The 16,209-nt window shown below is 48.8% G+C and overlaps 1 protein-coding gene across 1 annotated transcript; it reads left to right on the plus strand.

The window, feature by feature from the left end:
* The first annotated feature begins 1,985 nt into the window (after positions 1-1,985).
* Positions 1,986-15,720, plus strand: LOC105920619 (solute carrier family 13 member 5). The gene is made up of 13 exons (XM_012856233.3): positions 1,986-2,216; positions 5,890-6,018; positions 6,100-6,236; positions 6,338-6,582; positions 6,667-6,789; positions 7,229-7,421; positions 7,639-7,761; positions 7,840-8,052; positions 13,107-13,210; positions 13,294-13,415; positions 13,923-14,084; positions 14,176-14,313; positions 15,073-15,720. The coding sequence occupies exons 1-13, from the start codon at positions 2,103-2,105 to the stop codon at positions 15,199-15,201; spliced, it is 1,932 nt and encodes a 643-aa protein (XP_012711687.2). The 5' UTR covers positions 1,986-2,102; the 3' UTR covers positions 15,202-15,720.
* The last annotated feature ends 489 nt before the right edge of the window (positions 15,721-16,209 follow it).

Consider the following 16,209-nt stretch of genomic DNA (forward strand, 5'->3'; position numbering starts at 1 on the left):
ACAAATATGCTGTGAAAAAGTGAAGGTGTGATAAACTTCTGCCTGAACTGCTCTTTATTGCATGCACTTTTATTTTGATGTTTCCGTTTGTTCTGCATTAATCCTGACTAAAAATAAATGCTGTTACCGGTGTGTGTCCACTAGGCGGCAGCAAAGGATAAACTGCAGTCAAATCAGTGTTTCTTCACCAGAGAATCTGAACTGGTGCTGAAAATCCTGGTCCAGTCGTTACGTCAGCATTCAGCCAATTAGTACAAGAGACGCATTCTGGCCCAAAAGTCCAGAAAATAATGACTGGAATCCATCATCACTGGGGCCCATGTATCTTTGCAGGGGGCCAAGCTCCCTGAAGGCTTTCAGCAGAGCTTGGAGACGGGTTCATCTCTTCACTTCAGGTTATTTATTTAGTTTTTATATCTCTCTTTTGACTTTTATTTTATTTCATCCAGATATTATTTGTTCCTTATAAAAGGAACATAGAAAGTACTCCTGGGTCAATGTGAGCTTCTGAGCTTTCTGTGTCTCTGCTCTGTCTTCTCTAACATAGAAAGTACTCCTGGGTCAATGTGAGCTTCTGAGCTTTCTGTGTCTCTGCTCTGTCTTCTCTAACATAGAAAGTACTCCTGGGTCAATGTGAGCTTCTGAGCTTTCTATGTCTCTGCTCTGTCTTCTCTACCATAGAAAGTACTCCTGGGTCAATGTGAGCTTCTGAGCTTTCTGTGTCTCTGCTCTGTCTTCTCTAAGCCCCAGTGGGTGGAGGCAGATGAGCGTTCACACTGAGCCTGGTTCTGGTTCTGCTGGAGGTTCTCCTCCCTGTTAAAGGGGAGTTTTCCTCTCCACTGTCGCTTCATGCATGCTCAGTATGAGGGATTGCTGCAAAGCCATCAACAATGCAGACGACTGTCCACTGTGGCTCTACGCTCTTTCAGGAGGAGTGAATGCTGCATGGAGAGACTTGATGCAACCTGCTGGGTTTCCTTAGAGAGGAAACTTTCTCACCAACCTGGAGGATCTGATGGAAGCTGACTTTGGAAAGAGACATGAGGTGATGTGGTGGAAATTGGAGCTATATGAATAAAATATATTTGAATCGAATTGAATTGAAAGCATCTTTAAATCTTATTTTAGTTAGTGTGTGGCGTTAACTTGTCCGCTCCAGGGGGTTTTGGTCGTGTTTATTCATCTTTAAAAGGTTTAAGGATGTAGAAAAGGTAAACCCATGAGAGGAGCTGATTAATCCTCCATGTGAATCTTTGCATCTTAACATTTCTCATAAACTGGAGGTATGGAGTAAACATGTTGCTTAATGTAATATTTTACTTATTTGACTGGATCTTTTTTATTAAAATCATTTCATAATCCCAGAACAAAAGTATCAGTTAAGATCTAAAAACCTCAACTTACAGGTGTTCGTATAAGTATCCTGGACACATTGTGTGTATACAGTTTTTTATATATGTGCCTTTTTTATTAGTTAATATTATTAATACTGAAAGGTTTTACTTCAGAGGAAAGTGGAACAGATGTCATATTCTTTGTTTCTGTCACAGATGTAGCGTTAAAGCTGATTCTCATTCAAACTGAGACCAAATTAGCTTTTTACTATTTAATGAAATAATTTGCCAGATAATGAGTCGTCCAGACTGAAAAATATTTCCCCTAAAACGACGAGTTCATTTCACAGCCGCTATGGGTTCAGCTCCTGTTAAAACATCCGATGATGAGGCAACAGCAGAACTTCTCAGCAGAACCTCCAGGCAGAACCTCCCAGCTGGAGCTGCTGAACTTTGAGGAGAGGAGCAGCAGATGAGCCAATCAGAGCAGGAAGATCAAACATGACGCCAGCAGGTCCGATTTCCACCGCTGTTTGTTCTGGTCTGTGTGTGTGTGTGTGTGTGTGTGTGTGTGTGTGTGTGTGTGTGTGTGTGTGTGTGTGTGTGTGTGCGCTCTGACACACATAAGGTTAATATTTAGAGCCGCCGGCTGTGAAACGGATCTGAAAGTGTTGTGGAGAGCTGCAGCACAGTCAGAGAGGTTCTGCTGCCTCGGGTTTGTTCTGCGGGTCGTTTAGATTCGCTCCTCATCGTCGTCTTCCTCCCACCATGTCGGTTCTGCCTGTGCGGGTCAGAACTCTCCAGCGGGTCTGGAGGTTGAAGGGACTCGTCGTCCTGGTCTGCAGCCCGTTCCTCCTGCTGCCGCTGGCTTTCAGCACCACGGTGAGACCAGAACCGCACCGAGCAGTAGAACTAGACCAGAACCTCAATCACTTAATGATTCACACGGTGTAATTAACCAATAACCAGACCAATTTAGTTAACCAGTCAACTAACCAATATTACTAACCAGTTTAGTTCAACTTATACACCAGAGAAAACCCAATAAAGTTACTTTATCAACTGTGACTAGTCTCCAGAGCTGTGACTAGTTTAAACTGAGTTAATTAACCAGAGTTGTGTTAACTAACCATTTTAAATAACCAGTTTCTTGACAGCGTTAACTAACCAGTAAACTGATTTAACGGGTCAGTTTTATGAATCCAAACATCTGACAGGGTCCAGTAGAGATACTCTGCAGACACGGTTCCTCTGTCATGTTCAGGAGCAAACAGCCAGCAGGACGTTCTGAGACTTCTCCACAGTGTCTAATTACTATTACTATATTACTATTATTACTACATTATTATTATTACTACATTATTATTATTACTATATTATTATTATTATTACGTCCTGCTGGCTGGAGGAACCTAGGTTTGGGCCTGAAGCCTGTAAATGGGGACGTGATTCACTCGGACAAGTGAATTTCTCCAATGTGAGATCAATAAAGACTATCGGATATTATTATTATCGGATAAAAGCTCTTTCCCTGCTGAACCGACGTCTGACTGTCGGGTCTGTTGATGTTTTCTGCTGATCGCTAACCGGCGCTGTCATGCAGCCTCTGCTTGTTTGAACAACGACTTTCATTCACATCTTCCAGTCACTGATTGACAAACGCAGAGACATTTGTTGAAAAGGTCACAAAATACCGAGAAGACGGTTTCTGGGGAAAAAGAGAAAGTCCAGAAACTCCTGTTCTACCGATAAACGTCTGTTCTTCAGCTCCAGGTGGAAACCTGATCATATTTCAGTCAGAGGATTAAACTCACAGCAATATTTTCATTGTTTTGTGGTTCCTGCTGGTGGGAACCGTCTGTCCCAGAGTTAGGAATCTCTGGCAGTAAAGAGTTAGCATCAGGTCAGTTTGCTCTGGTTATTTCTGCTGCTTATTAAGGAAGGAGGAGAAACATTTTACCGTCTAAAAAGTTAAAGAAGTGAAGTGTTGGAGCTGGAGGATCATACTTCCACCTTAATGAAATAACTGAAAATATATCCTGATGATTAAGGTGAAGAAAATGTGTGAAGATAGCTGACGTGACCACCAGACGTCAGTAAGTGAGACGTTGGACCTTTAAAGCCTGACTGAGGTGGATTAGCCCAGATAATCAAGGTTTAGGTCTGACCAGGTAGTAAAGTGTCATCTTAGATCATGACAGTAACCCCTTAAATGCCTGAATTATTTAGGTTATTAATTTGAACATTGCACCTACCGTTAGTTTAAATTTAGGTATGGTGCTAATTAGCACCACCAGGCACTGAAGGACTGAGAGAAAGTTTTCAATCTCATTATGTTGATTATTTTATTGCTGCTGCTAAGTGTGAGTGTGAAAATGAGTCAAAATGTGTGTTTTTGAAAAACAATGACTTTTTATCATTACAACCTTTGCTGCACAGTCCCATGAATTTCTATCTACATTTTTGCAATAAAGTTGTTACAAATTTAACACGTTTTAAACAACTGGGGGGGAGTGATGGCCTAGTGGTTAGAGCAGCGCACTTGCGCTTTGAGAAGGTTGTAAGTACCCGGTTCGATCCCCACTGCCTGCTCTCTGGGTCCCTGAGCAAGACCCTTAACCCCAGATTGCTCCCCGGGCGCCGCACATGGCAGCCCACTGCTCCCCAGGGTGATGGGTTAAAATCAGAAGTGAATTTCTCCATTGTGAGATCACTAAAGTTCAATTATTATTAATATTGGTTTTACATCACACAGTGTTTCAAATTCAACTAAATAATGAAAAGAAATATTTACTGTCCTCAAGACTTTTATCCCCCATTTCATGATAAATGATTAACGATTTGTATTAGGGTATGCACTTGTGTAAACATTTATTTATTCATCATTAATTATTCATGAGCTAGAGTCATAATTCCCTTAGCAAAAAGTAGTATAAATGAAGTTAATTTTATTAAGTATACTTAAGTATAAGTGTAAGCTTAAATCTTAGTATTAATGTACTTAAAGTCTTAGAAAACACTTTTTGATCCATTCTTGGATAATTTATTGCACAGTCAGAATTTATCATTTCTAGAATTTTACTCACTATTCCCAAACTGCCTAGTGTCACTAAAAAGCTTCAATCCCAAAAATGGAAAAACGTTTTCGAATTTTGGTCACATGTGAATTTTAATGCACCATTTTAGAAGACATTAGTAAGTAATTTTTTTTAATGCACAACATCCATCAGGGTTAACACTATTTACTGAATTTATCAGCCAATTCTGCCAATCTGGTCTGCCCACTGCGTGCTCAAAACATCAACCAACATGTATGGCTTTCATTCCCTCCTGGCTGTATTCACAATAAAAGAGGTATGATGCTAATTAGCATCATTCGTCCAGGAGGGGTAACAGTTCAGATTGTTAGGGTTAACCTAATGTTGCTAATGAGGGATTAGATCATTGATCTGGAGATGATAAATATAAAGTACAGATGAATCCTTGCTGATTAATACATGATCTGACTTTAGCTTCCTGTAACTCACATTTATTTATGCAAACATTTAAATCGATCCACGGAAGCAGTCCTGCCTTATTCTAGCTGTATGTCTGAGATAAGCAGATCCAGGACTGCTGGTTCTGATCGGGCCCTGTAGGGGTCAATCAACCTGTCATAGTGCAGATTCCACTAAAGTACCAGCTAATTCCTCTAGATTTCTGCGGGTGATTCTGCACATAAAGTTGTTTTTTTTTCACGAAAAGGTTCAAATGTTTCTCAAAAGGTTTTATTCCTTGAAATCTTCATGAATCTCAGCCTTGCAGCTGCTTCTCTGCAGCAGTGGAGCTCAGAGGCGGTTCCTCTGTGTGAGACGAGGTTAATAAAGCAGTGAAAGGGTGTTTGGACCCAGTCTGTCACTTCACGCCTCATTTCACCTCATCCTCATGCATGTCTGTCCCAACGACGTGTTTCCGACTGCAGCCATGCGCCTCAGGACAACGGCGAGTAAAATACGAACAAAATGACTCAGACTTCAGGTCTGACTCACAAAATTAAACAAATTCATTACGTTGATGAGTAAAAACTGTAATTTTAACTGTCAGGCTGAATCTAAGCACATTTATTCCAATATAATTCTTGTGGTTGGAAAACCTTCCTGCTCTTTTCAGGGATTTTATTTGGCAGATTGTGCATGAATATGTGCACAAACTGGAGAAACTGGTCTAAAACAAATCAACAGCACAGAGAATGGAAAAATACTCCAGGCTAGTTAAAAGCTAAAGCTTAGCGCGTTAGCAGCAGGATTAAATAAATCAGACGCTGCAGGCTCAGTACGGGGGATTGCTGCAAATCTGGGACTCCATGCAATCTGCAGAGTTTCCTTTCCCAGAAAACTTTCTACCAAACTGAATAAAAACTGAACATTTAACGAGTCAAAACAGCAAACTGTGGTGTAACTGACCTGGAACCTGTCGGTGCCGGTGTTATTGGACTGAGTGGACTCTACCGCTCCATAGGGACTGGTTAACCCGTCCAGACATGAAATATTAAGTGTGGCTGTCCTGGTGTGAGCAGGAGGCGGCCTGCGCCTACGTCATCGCCCTGATGGCGGTGTACTGGTGCACGGAGGTGTTACCGCTGGCGGTGACGGCGCTGCTCCCCACCATCCTGTTCCCGGCGCTCGGCATCATGGAGTCCAAAGACGTAAGGATGGACTCACGCGCTCCAAGCCTGAAGCCCTGCAGGGTCTGTTTGTGTAGCCTCACCTGTGTGCTGTGACCTCAGGTGTGCATGCAGTACCTGAAGGACACCAACATGCTGTTTGTGGGGGGGCTGATGGTGGCCGTGGCCGTGGAACACTGGAACCTCCACAAACGGATCGCGCTCAGAGTTCTGGTGCTGGTGGGAGTCCAGCCTGCCCTGTGAGTCTCCTGATCCCAGCGGTTCTGACTCGGTTCTGCAGCTTAGAACCTGAACATGATCGTTTCTGTCGGTGGATAAAAACCTGGTTTCCCTCCTTTAGACTCATGCTGGGGTTCATGGGAGTGACGGCCTTCCTGTCGATGTGGATCAGCAACACCGCCACCACCGCCATGATGGTCCCCATCGTGCAGGCCGTCCTCCAACAGCTCCATGGCAACAGTGAGAAGGTCCATGATGCCGTGGAGCTGGTGAAGGTCCCGAGCAGGACCGGAGCCGTGCAGCCGGAGCGTCAGCAGAAAAGCAGCCGCATGCAGCAAAGCGTCGCCCCAAACGTCCTGAACAGAGGTACAGCAGAGAGTTTACGCCTGTAGCCCCGCCCTCTGGCTTCACCGTTCAACCCGAGGGACTTACCATCAACTTCTGTTCTAGATCTGAACCCAACAACGGACCCCCGTAAATCAGAGGCAGTCATCCACCCAGAGGACATCCGGTCCCCCGGGACGGAGGTGAAGCCTCTGACAGCCAATCAGGAGGTCCTCAGACCGCCTCCAGGTGAGTGACTGGTACCAGAGCCGTGGCTGGGATGGGTCCCTTCACTGCTGCATGGGAAAGTTCTCACGCTCTCAGCAAAGATCTCCTCCAAAGCTTGAGGAGCAGAAGCTGCTCATAGAAACAAACAAAGCCTCCTTAAACTCAGACAGAATGTGGATTAGAAGAACCAGCATTGTTCATAATTTCATGTTCTCCCCAAACAGAAGCCAGTTTGTTTGTGACGTTCTAACTTTTAACGTTAACCCTAACCCTGTTTTAACGTCCGCTCCTCTGAAGTAGACCGAGGAGGAAGCTGCTGCTGCTGATGGAGAACGTTCCACCAGAGAACCCAGATATAAACAGACTGGTTCTCTGGGGCATCGCTGCTTCTTTTGACATTTGAAAGAGGCGTAAGCAGAAACGGTGAGAAACATCTGAAATCAGGAATCTTTGTGCTCAGTGGTCGTGACGGTGGAGAAGATCGTCGCTGGACCTCACATGGACCTGGAGGAGCTGACTGATGAGGAAGAGCAGGAGAGGAAGAGGATGAGCAAAGGTCTTCTGCTCTCTGTGTGCTACGCCGCCAGCATCGGAGGCATCGCCACCTTGACAGGAACCGGGCCCAACCTGGTTCTGATTGGACAGATGAGCCAGTAAGAGCAGAAGCCTAACCCTATCCGTCCTGCAGGTTTACGGTTCTGCTGCTGTTTAGTAGCTGAGGCTCCAGTTCTTCATCACTAGCAGTAACGTTAGGAAGCTCAGACAGCAGCTGAGGGGCACCTGGTGGTCTATTAAAGCTCCTCCAGGTTCTGCAGTGAGGACAACGTGTTCTCATCTCCTCAGCAGCTGACCTGTGCGTCTTCTTTGCAGACTCTTTCCTCAGAACGGCGACGTGATCAACTTTGCTTCATGGTTTGTGTTCGCCTTCCCCACCATGGTGCTGATGCTGACGCTGGCCTGGTTCTGGCTGCAGTTCCTCTACATCGGCTGCAAGTCAGTTCCTCCTCCACAGCAGCGGCGGTCTGTCTTGGCGGCTAACCTCCTGACCGATGTTCTGTTCGTCTCCTGCAGCCTGAAGAGGACGTGGGGCTGTGGCTCCGCCCGGTCCCAGAGGGACAACGCCGCCTACGCCGTCATCAGGGAGGAGCTCAGGCAGATGGGAACCATGAGCTACGGTGAGATCAGCGTCCTGGCTCTCTTCTCCCTCATGGTGGTGCTGTGGTTTACAAGGGACCCGCGCTTCATGGACGGCTGGGCCACCCATGTCTTCAACGCCAAGGCAGAGTGAGTAGCTGCTGGGTCCAGTGAAGGGAAGACGTTCACTTTCTGACAGACTGTTGATGGAGCAGTGGTTGGCATTGATGGCCGGGGGCCAACAGGCTGTGGGGTAAAAACCTGGAAAGGCTCATTTCTGCAGAAACATGGAGGGCCTGACCAGTAAATCTCCTCTATACGGCGTGTACAGATGGTGAACCTGCACATGCCATTAGGGGTCCACTAGGGGCCATTGGGGGCCTCTAGAGGCCATTAGGGTCCAATAGGGGCCATTAAGGTCCAATAGGAGCCATTAGGGTCCAATAGGGGCCATTAGGGTCCAATAGGGGCCATTAAGGTCCACTAGGAGCCATTAGGGTCCAATAGGGGCCATTGAGGTCCACTAGGAGCCATTAGGGTCCAATAGGGGCCATTAGGGTCCAATAGGGGCCATTAAGGTCCACTAGGAGCCATTAGGGTCCAATAGGGGCCATTAAGGTCCAATAGGAGCCATTAGGGTCCATTAAGGTCCACTAGGAGCCATTAGGGTCCAATAGGGGCCATTAAGGTCCAATAGGAGCCATTAGGGTCCAATAGGGGCCATTAGGGTCCAATAGGGGCCAGTAAGGTACACTAGGAGCCATTAGGGTCCATTAAGGTCCACTAGGAGCCATTAGGGTCCAATAGGGGCCATTAAGGTCCACTAGGAGCCATTAGGGTCCATTAAGGTCCACTAGGAGCCATTAGGGTCCAATAGGGGCCATTAAGGTCCACTAGGAGCCATTAGGGTCCAATAGGGGCCATTAAGGTCCACTAGGAGCCATTAGGGTCCACTAGGAGCCAATAGGGGCCATTAAGGTCCACTAGGAGCCATTAGGGTCCACTAGGAGCCAATAGGGGCCATTAAGGTCCACTAGGAGCCATTAGGGTCCACTAGGAGCCAATAGGGGCCATTAAGGTCCTCTAGAGGCCATTAGGGTCCAATAGTGGCCTCTAGAGGCCAGCGGAGTCTACTAGGGGCCCTCAGGGTCCAATAGGGACCATTAGGGACCATTAGGGTCCATTGGGGGCCTCTACATACATCCGCACATCTTTTCACAAACTACCTGCGGGTATAAATAAAGGAACCTTGACCCTTCTTCCTTAATTAGTCCTGGAAACGGTCGTTAGCGTCGTTAGCGTCGTTAGCCTCGTTAGCCTCGTTAGCGTCGCCTGGAATAATGTGCAGGAAGTGGAAAATATGAATGAGGGTGAGAGGAAGGATGAACCGGGCTGCCTGAGGCCAGAACGCCGCTGAGCAAACAGGAACCAGAGGCGAAGAGCAAACACAGGAGACGTGTCTCGGGTTCAAATGGTCGACTTTCCCCCGCGGCGCCGGTCCAGCTGAACTCAGATCAGCTGCTCGCTGCTGGCTGCAGGGCAAAGTGCTTTCCATGAACTCTAGCTTCAGAGGCCAACATGAAACAGAACATCTGCAGAGGCGACACAGAACCGGGCTTTAAACACCCGGACAGGTTGAGTGTTTGAACCTCAGCACTTCCTAAAACCTTAAAGAACCCTAAATACTCGCTGTCTGATGTGGAACGTCCTGCAGAAACAGGAAATATTCACATCGTCTCCAGCTGCCTGCATGAAATCAGCACTGCCATGATTCCCGTATCAGATCCGGTTCTGTTGGTGCCACAGAGCGCCGTGGTTCCTCACTACATATGGAACGGCCTGTTAGAAATTAATCTGGGTTATTAAATAAATTTATTAAAGTAAAAGCAGAAAATAAAATAATGGGACAAACAGTTGGAGCTGAATCAGGACCACCCTGGAGGAGAACCTGTTAGAACCTGCAGGAGGTTTTAGACCCAGGTGGAGGTTCTCCTTCCAGCAGCAGAACCAGCCTGAACACGCAGCCTCAGATATTTAAATCAGAAAGTGGCCTAGTCAAAGTCCAGACCTACCAGACCTGAAACTGTTCTCAGATTTTCTCCATCCAATCTGGCTGAGCTGGAGATGTTTTAAAAAGAAGAAACAACGTTTGGCGCTGGAGGAGACAGAACCCAGAGCTGCAGGTTCTCCAGGGTTCTGACTCAGCGCCACGGGTCAGAACCCTGGAGAACCAGAAGCAGGCCACACTTTTCAGATTTCCATCAGAAAGGCTGTTGCTGGTGTTTGGCGTGTTTTCAGAGCAGATGACCTGATCCAGAAGAACTCTGGGAAAACGGCTGCAGGTCGGAGCAGAACCCGTTTGAGCAACGGTCCAGAACCCAGCAGGACCCGACCGACCAGAACTTCCTCCGCCTCAGACAAACAGGCGGGTCGGGTTTCTGAGCAGCACCGTCTGCTCAGACGTCCTGCTGTGGTCCTGAGCTGAGACGAGGGCGCCCTCTACAGCCTGAAGTATTCACGCCCGCCTTTGGACCGTTTCATCATTTCATCTACAGAACACGTCCAGAACTTTGACGTTTTTTATTTTTTATTGTGAAGTGAAACCAAATGGGACAAAATAACTAAAGTTACACAGAGAACCTTAACGTCTGACCACAGGTTCTCCGCTGGACTTTGACTAGGCCATTACAACACACGGATGTTTCCTCCAGTGTTTCTCTAGCAGTCCGGATCAGAACCTCTGATTCAGACCACAGGCGGACTGACCCGGTTCTGATCCAGAACATCCCTGTGTTCAGCAGCGTGACGCCTTTAAACGTTTAAATCCAGGTTGGACTGAACCTAACCGGCTAAAAACACCGAGACCTCGGCTTCCTCTGCTCTACAGAATAAAATGGCAGCGGTCCAAGTTCTGACAGTTCCTACCTGGACTTGACTTCCTGCAGGTTTCAGCAGAACTTTTGGACCAGAACCACTGAAAAATGACAGGAAAGTCTGGATCACAGGCTGGAAACTGGACCAGAAGCTGAGCCAACTCTGCTCATCAGAACCGGCAGAAAGGCTCCCCTTCATACCGGGTCTGGACCGCCCTGAGGACCCATGGCCTCCACAAACATCGGACCGGTCGGGTCCAAACGCTCACATCCAGGCCAGAACCAGTACAGGTTCTACAGAACCAGTAAAGGTTCAGATGATAAATAAACCCAGAAATAAATAAATCACATCAGCACCAGGTCCATGTTCTAGATGAGAACCGGTGGTTCTCTGATTGGATCAGTGGTCCCAGCTGGATGAATAAAGTAAGAAATAAAACACCAGTGGAGCAGAACCACCTGCTCCTGGTCCGGTTCTGATCCAGGATGCTTATGGTGCTGGATCTCATTCTGTGAACGGCAGGTTTCTGCCTCTCTGCAGCCGATGCTGGAGCTTCTGTCCTGCAGGACCGGTGAGCAGGAAGGTTTCAGAGCCGCCGGGTCACTGGGTCACCGGGTCACCGGGTCAGCGGGTCAGCGGGTCACCGGGTCAGCGGGTCACCGGGTCAGCGGGTCAGCGGGTCTGAGTCGGTAGGGAAGCCTTCATGAACCCAGGAGTGGGACGGCACCAGATCCGGGTCCATGAGGTCCAGATTCCAGCAGAACCGGGTTGGCCTTCCAGCCCGGTTCTGCTGGGGTCTGTGGGGGAACCTGTGGGGGAACCTGCGGGGGAACCTGCGGGGAAACCTGTGGGGGAACCTGCGGGGGAACCTGCGGGGGAACCTGTGGGGGAACCTGCGGGGGAACCTGCGGGGGAACCTGCGGGGTCTGTGGGGGAACCTGTGGGGAAACCTGTGGGGGAACCTGTGGGGTCTGTGGGGGAACCTGTGGGGGAACCTGCGGGGGAACCTGTGGGGGAACCTGTGGGGTCTGTGGGGGAACCTGTGGGGGAACCTGTGGGGGAACCTGTGGGGTCTGTGGGGGAACCTGTGGGGGAACCTGTGGGGGCACCAGATCCGGGTCCATGAGGTCCAGATTCCAGCAGAACCGGGTTGGCCTTCCAGCCCGGTTCTGCTGGGGTCTGTGGGGGAACCTGTGGGGGAACCTGCGGGGGAACCTGCGGGGAAACCTGTGGGGGAACCTGCGGGGGAACCTGCGGGGGAACCTGTGGGGGAACCTGCGGGGGAACCTGTGGGGGAACCTGTGGGGTCTGTGGGGGACCTGTGGGGTCTGTGGGGGGACCTGTGGGGTCTGTGGGGGAACCTGTGGGGTCTGTGGGGGAACCTGTGGGGGAACCTGTGGGGTCTGTGGGGGAACCTGTGGGGGAACCTGTGGGGGAACCTGTGGGGTCTGTGGGGGAACCTGTGGGGGAACCTGTGGGGTCTGTGGGGGAACCTGTGGGGTCTGTGGGGGAACCTGTGGGGTCTGTGGGGGAACCTGTGGGGGAACCTGTGGGGTCTGTGGGGGAACCTGTGGGGGAACCTGTGGGGGAACCTGTGGGGTCTGTGGGGGAACCTGTGGGGGAACCTGTGGGGGAACCTGTGGGGTCTGTGGGGGAACCTGTGGGGTCTGTGGGGGAACCTGTGGGGGAACCTGTGGGGTCTGTGGGGGAACCTGTGGGGTCTGTGGGGTCTGTGGGGGAACCTGCGGGGGAACCTGTGGTGATGTGGGGGAACCTGTGGGGGAACCTGCGGGGGAACCTGTGGGGGAACCTGTGGGGGAACCTGTGGGGTCTGTGGGGGAACCTGTGGGGTCTGCTGGGGAACCTGTGGGGGAACCTGTGGGGGAACCAGTGGGGGAACCTGTGGGGGAACCTGTGGGGGAACCTGTGGGGTCTGCGGGGGAACCAGTGGGGGAACCAGTGGGGGAACCTGTGGGGGAACCTGTGGGGTCTGCGGGGGAACCAGTGGGGGAACCTGTGGGGGAACCTGTGGGGGAACCTGCGGGGTCTGTGGGGGAACCTGTGGGGGAACCTGTGGGGGAACCTGTGGGGTCTGCGGGGGAACCAGTGGGGGAACCAGTGGGGGAACCTGTGGGGGAACCTGTGGGGTCTGCGGGGGAACCAGTGGGGGAACCTGTGGGGGAACCTGTGGGGGAACCTGCGGGGTCTGTGGGGGAACCTGTGGGGGAACCTGTGGGGGAACCTGTGGGGGAACCTGTGAGGGAACCTGCGGGGGAACCTGTGGTGATGTGGTGAAGGTGAGGAAGCTGAAGCTGTCTGTGTGTCTGCAGGTTCGTCACTGACGCCACCGTCTCGCTCTTCGTCGCCGTCCTACTCTTCGTTCTCCCCTCTGAGCCGCCGCGCTACCTCTGCTTCTGGAGACGCTCCCACTGCGGTAACACACCCCCCCCCCCCCCCCCCCCACAGCACATTTCCTGACATTTACACGGACTCACAGCTGCTTTCTGCTCCAATCAGAGGGCCAGCAGCCCCCAGGCCCCGCCCCCCCGCTGCTCACCTGGCAGGTGACTCAGCAGAAGATGCCCTGGAACATCGTGTTCCTGCTGGGAGGAGGATTCGCTCTGGCTAAAGGCAGCGAGGTCGTTTAGTGACTGGATCACATTTATTTACTGATATAAATCCTGTAAAAAGACGTTTGAAGGTCGCAGCAGAGAAATTCAGATTTTTGTTGCTGAAATCTTTTCGCCTAAAATACGACTAGAACTGCAGAAAGTTGGAAAACTTTTATTTTAACTCTTTTAACCCTGGAGGGTTCCAGTCTTTGGACTCATATGATGAGTTAAAGGCCTAATTTAGGACCACGGATCCCTAAAGCTTGCAGGACCAGGAAAATAATTTGGAAAAAATAAAAAAGTCTCATGAAATTATTATAGAAAAGGATTTTTCAGAACCCAGATTTCTGTCTGGTCCCTTTAACAAACTGAACATTGGTTTAAAAAGATGTTTTATGTCATGTGTTTCTGCTGCGTTCTTCTTAACGTTCTATCTTTATTTCTGACTCCTGGGAACGTTTTCCTCTGTAAGCACGCTGCAGAGCAATGATCTGTAAAGTTTAACACTGATGGCGGTTTGTGTGGCGCCGACAGGAGTCGGGTCTTTCCCGCTGGCTCGGCGCTCAGATGACGCCGCTCCACTCCATCCCTCCGTGGGCCATCGCCATCATCCTCTGCCTCCTCATCGCCACCTTCACAGAGTGCGCCAGCAACGTGGCCACGGCCACGCTCTTCCTGCCCATCCTCGCCTCCATGGTAACATCATCATCATCATCATCAGCATAGAACGCAGTAAAAACGTTTCCAAAGCAAACAAACTGAAACGGACCTGTGCGTTCTGACCCAGTCTCAGTCCATCAGCCTGAACCCGCTCTACGTCATGATCCCCTGCACCCTCAGCGCCTCCTTCGCCTTCATGCTGCCGGTGGCCACGCCCCCCAACGCCATCGTCTTCTCCTCCGGTTTCCTCAAAGTGTCTGACATGGTGAGTGACTTCTTCTTCTTCTTCTTTCCTTTAATTGGCAGATTGTAAGGTGAGTGACACCCCCCCCCCCTCCCCAATGAGCTATATAATACACTGGAGTGCTAATAGCCGCTGTTAGAACGAGTCGCTTTGAAGCCACCAGCCGCCATATTGGTACTCCCTATTTTCCCCCAGTAACTAGGGAATATGTGCGCTACAGCATCGAATAACGAGGATTTTCTCATGTTCAGGGGGGGCTTAAGACTTTTAAAATGTCAAATGCCATATAGTTTTATGTTATGTTCTAAAACTATCAAGTACTGAGAAAGTAGTGCTGAAATATTTTGCATTTTATTTATTTAAATATATATATATATAACATTTATAAATATATAAATAACAATATACAAAAACTTATATTTACATATATGTATACATAGATACATATACACATACTTATATATACATATATATATAGTTAATATGAATAACATGTAAAATATTTCAGCACCTAACTTCCTAGTAGTTGATAGTGTTAGTACATCCACTGACTGTAGAATTACCTGTGAAACGTTTTCACTCAGCCAGAAAACTGCTTGTTGTTGCAACCAAATCCTGTGGGATTCTGTGAGAGTAGGGAGGAGCAAGATGGCGGCCAGTGACTTCAGTTTTTCAGCTAAATCAGCACTCCAGTGTATTATATAGCTCAGTCCCCCCCCCCCCCCCCCCTTAATGAAGATAAATAAAACCTGCTCTTCTGCTGCACTGCGCCCCCTACAGGCTAAAACCGGCGTGGTGATGAACATCATCGGGATCGGCTGTATCACCCTGGCCATCAACAGCTGGGGCCGCGTCTTGTTTTCTCTGGACTCTTTCCCCTCCTGGGCCAACAGCACCGCCGCGGTGTAGAACCCACAACCTCCTGCCAGCCTGAGCCTCTAGAAGCAAAGTTCTCCAGAGACTTTTGATTAATCCAGAAAGTTCTAGAGAGAAGTCGTTACCTATTCTTGTTAAATGCGAGGGCCACAACTACATGGAGGTCATTGCAGCTGCACTTCCTGACATGGAAAACAGAATCTAGTCTCTTGAAGTCTCTTCTCATAGCAGCCATCGTTTTATTTTATGCTGCTGGGAACAGAAAAACATTTTCCCTAAAACATTTTATTTTAGGGAAATAATAAACTTTCTATCAGGAAAACGAGGAAAATCCTTGATTTTATGCAAGTCTTAAACAATAGAACAACTTTTCAGTCTGCAGTGGAGCTTCTCTCTTTTAGTAACTATAAGTGCATATAAGTATATAAGTATATATTTCAGTGGATTAGTTATTGGATTATGTACATATGTAACTTGCAGAGTTTTCTACCATCTTGGAGTCAACGGTTTTATTTTTGATCTGTAAATAAACATGTGACTAAATTCAGGTCAAAGTGAGGGATGCAGTCGTTTTTCTTCGTCAGATATCTAAACTGTTTGCTCCCATCACAACATCCAGCTGTTCTCAGGGACTCAGACAACAAAGTCTTCAGGGATTCTGAAAAATCAACGGGCTTCCATGGACCCAGGTCCGATGCAGAGGAACCTGGAGAACCAAGAAGTCTCCATCAGAAGACCCCGCTGGGCGAGGCGGAGCGTATGGACTTGGATTGTGGCGGATGTAGAGGCAGATATATTGTTGCTCTACAGACCGGGAGGACCTGACAGCCAACAGATGAGAACCGGTCTGGTCTGAGCAGAGACTGGGTCCTGGTGAGCAGTCTGGATCATCGGCGCTACGCTTAGACAGGAATAAAGAGGGCTGCAGTGGTTCAGGACAACATAAAGGCATAAACTGCAGTTTCTAGCTGTTATTAGATAGGAGATGGAGTATTTTAATAACTAAGCTGTCGCTGGTTTATCAGCATTTAGTTGATTGTG

This window comes from Fundulus heteroclitus, chromosome 11 (genome assembly GCF_011125445.2).
Source record: "Fundulus heteroclitus isolate FHET01 chromosome 11, MU-UCD_Fhet_4.1, whole genome shotgun sequence".
Taxonomy (NCBI): Eukaryota; Metazoa; Chordata; class Actinopteri; order Cyprinodontiformes; family Fundulidae; genus Fundulus; species Fundulus heteroclitus.

Excerpts from the sequence above, each read along its gene's own strand:
- LOC105920619 (XM_012856233.3), top strand. The coding sequence starts at position 2,103 with ATGTCGGTTCTGCCTGTGCGGGTCAGAACTCTCCAGCGGGTCTGGAGG. Across the intron at positions 6,583-6,666 it reads CCCAAACGTCCTGAACAGAG|ATCTGAACCCAACAACGGAC; the intron begins GTACAGCAGAGA and ends CTTCTGTTCTAG. Across the intron at positions 13,416-13,922 it reads CTCTGGCTAAAGGCAGCGAG|GAGTCGGGTCTTTCCCGCTG; the intron begins GTCGTTTAGTGA and ends TGGCGCCGACAG.